This window comes from Mesoplodon bidens (assembly GCF_964165515.1).
Source record: "Mesoplodon bidens genome assembly, contig: HAP1_SCAFFOLD_1717, whole genome shotgun sequence".
Lineage (NCBI taxonomy): Eukaryota > Metazoa > Chordata > Mammalia > Artiodactyla > Ziphiidae > Mesoplodon > Mesoplodon bidens.
The window spans coordinates 1-11,200 of NW_027672616.1; the positions used below are offsets into that span (position 1 = coordinate 1).

Sequence of the window (11,200 nt, forward strand, 5' to 3'; positions counted from 1 at the left end):
GTTCCCCATCTCCTGGCTTCCTCTCTCACCCCTCTCTTCTGCTTGAACCCTGGAGAAAGATCTGGGAGGCTACTTCTAGGCTGATTTACCTCAAACAAGCAGTGTGACCACAGCCAAGTCACAAATCCCTGCATTTCAAATTCCTCCCTCTAAAAAGAGGATAATGATACCCTTCGAACTCCTTCCCAAAACTCCTTAGAAATAGATACAGTGGGATGACAATAGCAATGGGAATGGCTGTCATTGTTGACACTTCTTACATATCAGGTACATTATATACATCACCTCACTTAATACCCAAAGCATTCTATACGGGCGATGGGAGTTATATTCTACCTTTTTACCTACCGATGGGGAAACTGAGACTCCAAATGGTCATATGGCTTACCCAAGTTTACACAACAGTACCTGTATTCAAACATAGGTCTTTGTCATGGTCTTTTCATGGCATCCTGATAATGAGAGGACACTTATAAAAATGCTTGGAATATACACAGTGCCATTACAATGCAAGGTATGACAGTCATACTATAACAGACAGCTGATTGCCGCCCCTTCTTTGTTTCCTTTTCCCAATGCTCGGTGAAAGAATCCCTCTAACAAAGATGAAGACCATGCGAGAAACCCTCAGGGAAAAGAGCTTGCTGACAAACTTCCTGGAGAAGAACAATGACAACCGATCCCAGAATCTCGCCTATTACCCGAAATTGACTCTTCATCCCCTGAGGAACTACCTGGACGTGAGTGTGTTGGGCGGATGGCACTCTACAGCGCCCCCTGGTGCTCTGGCCTGGCACTGGGGTTCATCTGGAGGCGCCAGGCGGTGTGGTGGGGCTAGGGCTCCTGCAGGAAGCAGAAACACTGGGGAATAGCGACCCCATTCCCAGAGAAGAGGGCACTCTCATCCTCAACTCTTGGTCGGTGGTAACTGGGCTCAGCAATGACCAGGTGGCAGGTAAACATCCATTTCTTGCCAAAGATCTGTCATTAGTTTGAGGGAGATTGTTCCTCCTGAACTAAGTGAGCCCCTGAGTTACAGATGAAAGGTGAGCCATGTCTGATCAAAAGATAAAGCCAACTGCAAATCAAGATTGAAACCCCAGGCAGACAAAGTTCAGCCTCCGCAGATCCAAGAAGGACACCAGTAAAAATTACTGAGCCCCTATGGCCTGTTACGCCATAAAAATCTAACACTATGGTTATTATTGATTTTAAAAAAAGGTCTCGCCTCTTCGTCAAGAATGCATACGACAGCCTGAGTGATAGGCAAAGAGTAAATACATGTCACATAAAAGGGCCAGCAGCGTGGTGGTGATAGGACATGGTCTGAGTTTAGAGGAGGTGGCCTGGGGTGACCTAGGAGGGCCAGCTGGAGAAAGAAACAGGCTGGGCCTTAAAGGGGAGACTGGAGAGTTTCTCAAATGAACGCGCAGGGACTCGCCTCGAGGTCCAGTGCTTAAGACTCTGCGCTTCCACTGCAGGAGGACCGGGTTCGATCCCTGGTCAGGGAACTAAGAGCCCACATGGAGGAAATAAAAGAAAAAAATCAAATGAAGGCACGGGTCTGAGCAGAGGCTGTGAGGTGGGGCGGTTGGAAAGTGATCTCAGGAGACACGGGACACATCGAGGGAAGCAGCACTCCGGGAATCGAGGGCGGCCAGGGCAGCCAGGTCTGACCACACCACCCCTCCCCGGCCCCTGTAGCTAGCCTATGTCGGCAACATCACCATTGGAACGCCACCTCAGCAGTTCAGGGTCCTCTTTGACACCGGCTCAGGTGACCTGTGGGTGCCCTCCATCTACTGCTACAGTCCCCCCTGCCGTGAGTACCTGCCCCCCCGCCCATCTTGTACTCCCCCTCCCACCCCCTTCTCCGTCCTTGGCACCTGACAGACACACATCTCTTGTGTCCGCAGGTACACACAGGGTCTTCAACCCTCACGCGTCCACCACCTTCCGGCTCTCGGGCCGGCCCGTCGACCTCATCTACGGCTCCGGGAGGATTGTTGGATTTCTTGGCTACGACACTGTTCGGGTAACTGCAACCGCAGCTTACAAAACAGACGGAGGGCCAACTGGGAGGGCCCGTCTTTCCCAAAGTCCCCTAGTGGCTGGCCGCCCACCCCACAGTGTTGTGTCCCTGGGGAGACAGTGTCCCTGCTGACACACAAACTCCCAGAATGGCTGACCCAGAGAGTGGCTTGGGGTGTGGATTTGCAACTGCCTTGCCCATGAGCAGCTCAAGGTTCATTTTGCCGGGTGCAGGGAGATAGGAGAAAAAAGCACCCACCCTTATATCCTCAGGCTGTACCAGGTACTTTCATGGTAACAACTCGTTTACTCCTGCAGCTCCATTATACAGCTCCATTATTAGCTCCATTATACAGATGAGGGAACTAAGGTGCAGAAAGCCAGGGCCTTGCCAAGTTCATGCATCACGTAAACAGTGGAGCTGGGCTGGCCAGTCAGGATTCATGCAGGTGTGCGGTATTTGAGGAGAGGATAAAACTTATCTTGGGCCGTTGCGGGGAACTGAGGGCTTTGGGAATCCAGACAGTGAAAGCAGGGGGCCACAGATGTGGGAGGGGCCTGATAAATGGGGGCCCCTAAGAGGGGGCCTTTGAGTGTCTAATAAAATGTATGGCCTGCATCCCCCAAAGGGCCTGAGTTCTCTCTCTCTCTCTCTCTCTGTCACACACACACACGCACATGCACACACACATCCCCAAAGTGTGTTTCCCAGGCAGAATTTGCATAAGCACCCTGGCAGGGACATTGTAAAATGGGCTTCTGTCTTCCTGGGCGGATGCAAAATCCACAATGCACTGCAATGGATTCAGTCCATTTCGGTCATCAGGTCATAGTGATGCCAAAGAGAAGACCATCCTGCTGTCTATTCATTTTGTCCTCAAGTGGGAACTATTTGGTCCTCTCCTGAGCCTCAGTTTCCCCACCTGCACAGAAGCCATGAGGCGAATTTGACTCACTTCAGATAGTGTTTGCAGGATGGGCAGGTGTTGGTTAAAAGCCACAGCCCAGCACAAATGGAACCTGAATTCCTGTCCCAGATGGTCTAACCATCTAAGGTCAACCCAGGGCACAGCCAGGCCTCAGTTTTTCTCTGTGGTGCTCATGGCATCTCCATCCCAGCCCAGTCCCAGCCCCACTTCCCAAACCTTTATGTGGGAACATTCTCCTCTCCCACAGATCGGGAAACTTATTGACATGGTCCAGCCATTTTGCCTGAGCCGGTCACAGTTTGGGATGAAGGATGCACCCTTTGATGGCATCCTGGGCATGGGCTACCCCAGCCTCGCCATCCGAGGGACCACCCCCATCTTCGACACCCTGAAGAGACGAAGCCTCATTCCTCAGGCTGTCTTTGCCTTCTACTTGAGCACGTAAGTCTGAACTGCACAAGCCCTCTCTCTAAGTCAGCTGTAAGATGCTTTCAGTTGCATGAAAAGTTGTAGCCACCCGATCCAGAAGTTTCCTGAGAGACAGTCTAGCCCGGGATAACTATGGCGCCAGGGCCACATCTGGCCCTGCCACTGGATTTTGTAAATAAAGTTTTATGGGAACACAACCATGCTCATGGCTCAGGGGCAGCAGATTGGTCCAGGGGGTGTGAAGGAAGAGGGAGAGCAGTGGAAGGTGTCAGGATACAGGTTGGAGGAAAAGGTAACAAGATGTGCTGATGGATTTGTTATGGGAGGAAGGAGAGGGATGGCGGGAATGTGTCCTCCTCACTAACATTTTACCAGGAGCCCAGAAGCAGCTACACAATTCGCAGGCGCCACTGCAAAATGAAAGCGTGGGACCTCTTGTTCAAAAAGTATTAGGAATTTCAAGACAGGGATAGCAGGGGGGCAGGGCCCTGCTGAGTGTGAGGCCCCATGGATGGCACAGGTCACACATGCTGGTGAAGCCAACCCTGGGTGAACCTGAACCCACACCCTTGGAGCCCTCGGGCCTCGGCTTTTCTGAACAATGACAGGCTAGGCGAGGGGGCAGCCAGACCCCTCCGGCACGGTGTCCTCTGAGGGTATCTCTGAGCACTCTGGCTGCTGGAGGGGACCAGGCCCTCTTCAGAAGGGGGGGTGGTCGGGGCCCCGCCAGGCTGCCCAGCTTCGAACCCCTTCTGTGCCACTCATTAGTCGGTGCCCGACCTCGGACAGGTCCTCAATCCCTCCGGGCCTCAATTTCCGTCTCTGTAAAATGGGGACCCTAATAGTGCCTCGGATGGGTGGAGAAGCACAGCCCTGAGACAGTGCCTGCCGTTATACTCCTACGACGAGCCCTGCCTCTTCCTTCTCTCCTAGCCGGAAGGAGAATGGCAGCATGCTTATGTTAGGCGGGGTGGACCACAGGTACTACAAAGGAAAGCTCCAGTGGATACCAGTGTCCCGAACCCACTACTGGCAGATAACCATAAACCGGTAAGCCTCTCCCTCTGAGGGCCACCCCAAGTGATGCTCCCACACGTGCACACGGACACATGCAGACACACAAATAAACGCACAGACACACAGTCACACACACAGACATCTGCTCCACCCTCAAAGACACACGTATAAACACATGCCCAGGCACACAGATACACACAAAAACACACAGAGACACACAGACACACAGATACACACACCACCCATGGGTTCATAATCACCCCAGGCCCCTGACCAGGGCTCTGACCACAGTCCTGAACAGGGTTCAGAGAGACGTGTGCAGCCCAAGAGGGCTGCACCCACCACGCTGTGAGGCAGGGAGCACGGTTTGAAGACCCTAAAGTGCAGTAAAAAGAGGATCAGGGAGGATTTCACCAGCTTGAACAGGGTTGTGATAAGCTGACCAACTGTCTAGGGAGTTCTCACTACACAAAACTACCAGTTTCAAAACAGGGAAAGTCTTGGACAAACCAGGAAAACTGGTTTCCTTAGGGAGAAACTCCCGGGCAGTGGAGAGAGATTGGCCGCATTCTTGAGACACTCCCCCCACCCATAGCCATCCCCCATCCCGGGCACACAGTGGGGCAGGGGCTGTGACAGAGAGAATCAGGAAGCCGGGATCCAGGAGTGACCTGAGAACAAGGGGCAATAATTGACGGGATTCTGAGTGATACGCTCAGACAAAAGCTTACGTGTACTTTGGAGGCTCCCTGGGCTAGCTCAGGCATCGCCTGGCCAGGGGCCTCAGTGTCTGAGCTGTGTGAGTGGGCCATGCTGGGAGACAACCTCTCCCAGGGCAGCCTGTGTCTCCGACACCCCTGCTCTCAGCATCTGCTGCCCCGGAGAACCTGCGTCTTCACTGTGTGGGTTGACCCATTATCGGTCACACAGCACATACAGGGCTCTGGCTGTTCCTCATCCATTTTTTCATTCATTCATTCATTCAACAAACATACATTGTGCATCGGCTGTGTGCTAGGCACTTGAGAGAGACACTGAGGCTACAACTTGCCCTTAACATCTAGTAAGGCAGACGTACATGAAACGAGTCACACACATAATAATGAATTTCCACTTCGGTACATGCTAGAAATGAGGAAGAGTCTACAGAGAGTGACCAAGACAGGAGCCTGATCCAGTCTCAGAGGGGAAGACTTCCCTGAAAAAGTGACAAGTGAGCTGGAACCTGGAAGATGAGGAGAAATTAGCTAGACAAAGGGGATGGGGGTCTTCTAGGAAGGGCGACCAGCACATGCCAAGGCCCTGAGGCACCAAAGAGCCTGATGCATTCAGGAACTGAAAGGAAGTCAGCGAAGGTTAGGTGACCAGAGCAAAGGAAAACAGAGTCAGGGCATGAGCTGAAGGGAGACACTCAGGGAGGGGGGCAGTCGAACTGGAAGATTTCGAGTGATCCTACTGCCCACGTTGTCCAATTATCTCCCAGCATCACCATGAACGGGTTGATTCTTGGTTGTTTACGCGGCTGCCAGGCCATTGTGGATACTGGGACCTCATTCCTAGTTGGCCCAACTAGACTGATCGCCATCATCCGGACGCTCATCGGCGCCAAGGGTCAAGAGGTGAAGGGTCATGCCACAGGGTCACCCCGGAGCTCTCCACACACCAGGGGTCACCTAGGCCGACCCCTCTCCCTCTTTCCCTCACAGTTCGCGGTTCCATGTACCTCTCTGTCTCGCATGCCTGCTATCATCTTCACCATCAACGGCAAGGACTACCCAGTGCCCTCTCAAGCCTACATCAGAAAGGTGAAGGGCCAACCCTGGTGGAATTGCAGGAACCCTTGGGCTCCTGCTTGCAGGAGGGGGCCCTCTGCAGGCCAAGCCACACCATTGCAGATGCCACGGAGCCCCTGTGGCTGGGCCAGTGCCTCCCACAAAAACAACCAGTTGAGAGTAAGGGGTGGTCTGGGACTTCCATCATCCTGAAATAATGGACCACCACCCAGTGCCGGCCTGGTGCGAGGCACGAGGAGAAGGGAGCACGAAGGGCCTCTGCCCTCAAAGAGCTTCAGTCCAACCAGAGCCCTCAGATGGATGGACACGGAAAGTCAGCTCTAGCAACCCCTGCAGTAGGCCAAGGGACAAGTGGGGCGGGTGGGCACAGTCTCAGTGTGTTGTCCCACCACAATGGTTACCGGTCTCCCTCCCACCTCGAAAGTGTCTTAGTTTGGATGACAAGTTACATGGTTACCCTAGTCCTCGCCTGCAACTTCCCCTTGCTAAGCCCCAGTTCCCACTCTGTGAGATGGGGTACCAGACACCACTGTGGGGAGGCTGCATGGTCACGTGAATTAAGGGTGCACAGTGACTGCATGGCCCTTGCACAGGGTTGAGGCTTAATGTCAGCTCCCTTTGGGAGTTCAGAGGAGGCTGCTGGGCTCAAAGAAGGCTTTGAGGAAGAGAGGAAATTTCAGTCATGCTAGACCCCCAGCCTCATGGAGGCACGAGGAGGCCTGCGTGGGTCGAGGCAAATCTACACTGGACCCCATGCAAATGGCACCCCCAGGGGCTGAGCCAAGGGGTGCCGGGCACAGATCAGAGTGATGAGGGCTATACACAAGGGGAGCACCAAGGTAAGTCACCCAACCCGGCCTGGAGTGGCCAGCGAGGGTGAGCGCGGGGCCAGGAAGGCTTCCTAGAGGGGCTGAGCACAGTCTCTAAGAACGGGTCGTGGGGAAGAGGGAGAAGCAAAGGCATTCCCTGCAGAGAAAACAGCGAGCCTGGGTCACAAGGAAAGAAACAGCACAGTAGGAGGGGAATTACAGGCCATTCTTGCTCTCTTTTTCAAAATTTTATTCAAGTATAGTTGATATACAATGTTAATTTCTGCTGTACAGCAAACTGACTCAGTTATACATGTGTTTGTATTCTTTTTCTTATTCTTTTCCACTACAGTTTATCACGGGCTCTTGAATAGAGCTCCCTGTGCTCTACAGTAGGGCCTTGTTGTTTACCCATCCTCTCTATAGTACTTTGTATCTGCTAACCCCAAACTCCCAGACCTCCCCTCCCCCAGCCCCTCTCCCTCATGGCAACCACATGTCTTGGCCGTTCTTGGTCTTGGATGGGCACACCACTTCCGCAGCTGCTGAGAGAGCCTCTTGGTTCTTACCAAAGGAGGGAAATAAAACCGAGAAGCTGCCGGCTCTGGATGCCGAGAGGGTGGCAGGTAAGGGCTCAGGCTCACTGGTGTGCATTTCCGTCTCCCCCAGAGCCGTCGGGGCTTCTGCCTCAGCAGCTTTGCAGGGGGCACAGAGAACATGAGCCGGTCGGAGACCTGGATCCTGGGCGACGTCTTCCTGAGGCTGTATTTCTCGGTTTACGATCGGGGAAAAAACAGGGTTGGCCTGGCTCCCGCAGTGTAAAGGCTGGGGCGGCTTCAGCAATCCGTCAGGCCCCCTCCAAACACACACTCACTCACACGCAGGGCACTCCCACCCAGGGATGGCGGTGGACTGTGTTTGGTGCTCTGCGAAGCCCCACTCTCAGCAAAGAATAAAAGTTTCCATTCTCAACGGTGCTAATACAAATGGGTGCCTCTCTTTGGGTCGGGGAGGTGCATCATAATCAGGCAGGATCTAGAACCTGGTCTGAACCACAAGTGAGAGGAGCCCAACTCCAGCTGGCTTCAAGGAAAGGGGAGACTTACTGGAAGGACACTGGGGATCCGGGACACGGGAACCACAGCAGATGCAAAGATCTCAGTGACTGGACCCAAGAAATCAGAATCCATCAGCTCCCTCTTTCTCTCCCTCACGCTTTCCCGTCTCTCATCTTTGTTTCTCTTAGTCTGACAACTATCCTCCCTCACACTTCTGCACATATATCCCTAACGCGTGTAATCCCTAAGGAAGGAAGCTCAGAGAAACCTCAGGATACCAAGGAGGGCTCTGATTGGTCCACCTCAGATCATATGTCCAGCCCTGGACCAACCATCCTGGCGGGGGGCTTGGGGGTACTATGATTGGCTTTACTTGATCACGTGGCCCTGCCCAACGTGATTGTCAGTCTCCTCCAGCACCACGTGACTGCAGCTGGGGCGAGGCAGCCCCCAAGGAAGTGGCGGGGTTGGGGGGGTGTTCTAGACAGTGGAAGAGTTTGTGATGGCCTCACCAACTCCGCCCCCTCCTCTTTCAGAAGGATGGTAGCAGGTAATAAAACTGGATTCTACCCTTCCCATCTCAGAGGACCTTTAGCAGTGGGCTTCTGCTCCAGGGGGGTTCTGGGTGAGCCCCTTCAAGCTGAGATGGTTCCCCTTTGTCCCCCCACCCCAGTCACCAGCTCTCTGCCACCCACACCTGCCGTGTCCTTTCCAGTCCCACTTCCCAAGTGACGGGCCGTGTGGATCCCTGAGCCATGCCCACCCCTCCAGGGCCCAGCATGCTCCTTCCCTTGGCCTCCAAGGCTGCTGGGGAGGATGCCACGCATGTAAAGGGGCCCCAGGGTGCACTAAGCCTTCAGCCTTTCTGAGCTTCCTCCAGGGGCAGAGCTACAAACCACTGGTTCGAGCTGCCATGGAAGCAGAGGCCCAGGCTGGGGACAGCAGGGCTCAGAGGTGGAGGGAGACCCACATCAGAGAAGGAGCAGGAAAGAATAAGGTGGAAAACACACCCGACGCAATGCACAGCATGGGCCTTTACTCGGGCAAGACAAATCAGCGAAAGGGACGACTCCCTTCTTTCCTCATCTTTTCATTCAGGACAAATTTACTGAGCACCTACTATGTGCCAGGTGCTGTGGTGGACCCCAGGGATAGGGGGCTGGGTTAGCAACCCACCACCGATTCATGGAGACAGATAAAGAGACAACCCCCAATGGGGAGGGCCAGATGGAGAAAACAACACAGGTGTGGGTAGGGGGCCAGAGGAGTGAGGGGCTCCCTCTTCAGGGACCAGGGAAAGGCTGCAGTAGGGCGAGAGGAGGGCATTAACTTCAGTCTTGTCACCCCACCCTGAAACACACCCCTAAGCCTTGCAGTTACCTTCTCTGTGCAGATCTGCCGTATGTCCACGGTTACGTGTGCCTGGTCCCTCTGGGATGGCACTGGATTATGATCGGCTTGAGGGGGGTGAAGGAGGACTGGTTGCAGAGCTGATAAAGGGGGAAAAGGTGAGAGCAGAAGTGGCATTTTTTTTTTAAACAGTAAATATCATGCACTGGGCTTAATGGAGACTCAAGTGAACAGTTTGTCAAACTCATTTTCCAAGTGGTCTTCGTGGAACCATAAGCAATGTCTCTATTGGGGAGAAACTACCAATAAGAGTAAGAATAATAGCTCTCGTTAATTACGTATGCCATTTCACTGTCTCCCCATGAGCCCCTGTGGGGCATGACCCCCACAGTACAGATGAGGTAAGTCTCCTCCAAACTTCTGGCTCCAGTACTGGTTACAGGCACATAGTAGGTCCTCAATAAATACATGTTGAATAAATGAATGGATGAATTAGTAGATGCTTCCACTAGAACGCACTGCTGCATCCATGTCGGGAGACATATGGTGTCAGCATGGCTTATTGCCATAATATGAAGCAGAAAAAGTCAGGCTTTGCTTCCCTAGATGAGCCTAAGGCCAGGGCTGAAGCTGTGTCAGTTAATGAGCCCACTGTTCCTGAGGCTCTATATTTGTAGCCTGTGCTACCAACATGAGGGTAAATTCTGATCTTCATCAACTTTTAAATTTTATTTATATATTTTTTGTCTGCGCTGCATAGCATGTGGGACCTTAATTCCCCAACCAGGGTCAAACCCATGTCCCCTGCATTCGAAGTGTGGAATCTTTAACCACTGGACCTCCAGGTAAGTCCCAAAGTCTGATCTTCAAAGCAACAATCTTCCCCCACCTTCCACTTTTATCCTTTACCCAATGCAGACCAAAGAGATTTATAGCCACCGGTGAGAGAAAAGTTAGAAAAAACAGGGAAAGATAGATCTTAAACACTTCTTGAAAGAGTGTAAATTGGTACAATCTTTTTGGAATGACTTGTTCTTAAAAGATTTATAGTCTCTATCCCAGTAATTTTGCTTCTAAGGTTTATGCTAAAGCGATGATCAGAAGCACCCGCAAACATAAATAAGCAGGATGTAGTCCTCAGAGTCTCCTACAAAAAGGAAAATCTGGGACGTCCCAGGCCTATTAAACATAAAGTGTCGGGCTTCCCTGGTGGCGCAGTGGTTGAGAGTCCGCCTGCCAATGCAGGGGATGCAGGTTCGTGCCCCGGTCTGGGAGGATCCCACATGCCGCGGAGTGGCTGGGCCTGTTGAGCCATGGCCGCTGAGCCTGCACTTCCGGAGCCTGTGCTCCGCAACGGGAGAGACCACAATAGTGAGAGGCCCACGTACTGAAAAATAAATAAATAAATAAAAAATAAAGTGTCCACAGCATAGATAGGCCATCATGCAACCAACTGCCTTAAAATTGTGTTTCAGCAGAATATTTAATGTTATGAGAAATCATTCCAATATGACATTGAGAGAAAAGAACAGAATACAAAACAGCATGATCCCAGGTTTGCTAAGCACACGGAAGACAGTGCAGAGTACTCGCCAGGCATGTACATCCTGGAGCTTTTCTGCCTGGGTTCAAATCCCACCTCTGACCCCTACCAGTCATGTGACCTTGATAAGCTCATCTCTGGACATCAGTTTCCTATTCCGTAAATTTGGGGTTAAGATAGCTCCTCCCTCACTAATCATCAAGAAAATGCAAATCAAATGACAATGAGATACCATCTCCCA

At 52.4% G+C, this 11,200-nt stretch overlaps 1 protein-coding gene across 1 annotated transcript; it reads left to right on the top strand.

Annotated features, from left to right (window-relative positions):
- Positions 1 to 614: 614 nt before the first annotated feature.
- Positions 615 to 7,981, top strand: LOC308609887 (pregnancy-associated glycoprotein 2-like; the record flags this gene model as incomplete). Its single annotated transcript, XM_081259165.1, has 8 exons — positions 615 to 740; positions 1,705 to 1,822; positions 1,917 to 2,035; positions 3,208 to 3,401; positions 4,323 to 4,439; positions 5,890 to 6,025; positions 6,113 to 6,211; positions 7,678 to 7,981. 8 exons carry the CDS (start codon positions 615 to 617, stop codon positions 7,828 to 7,830), a joined length of 1,062 nt encoding a protein of 353 aa, XP_081115291.1. The 3' UTR covers positions 7,831 to 7,981.
- Between the last annotated feature and the right edge of the window lie 3,219 nt (positions 7,982 to 11,200).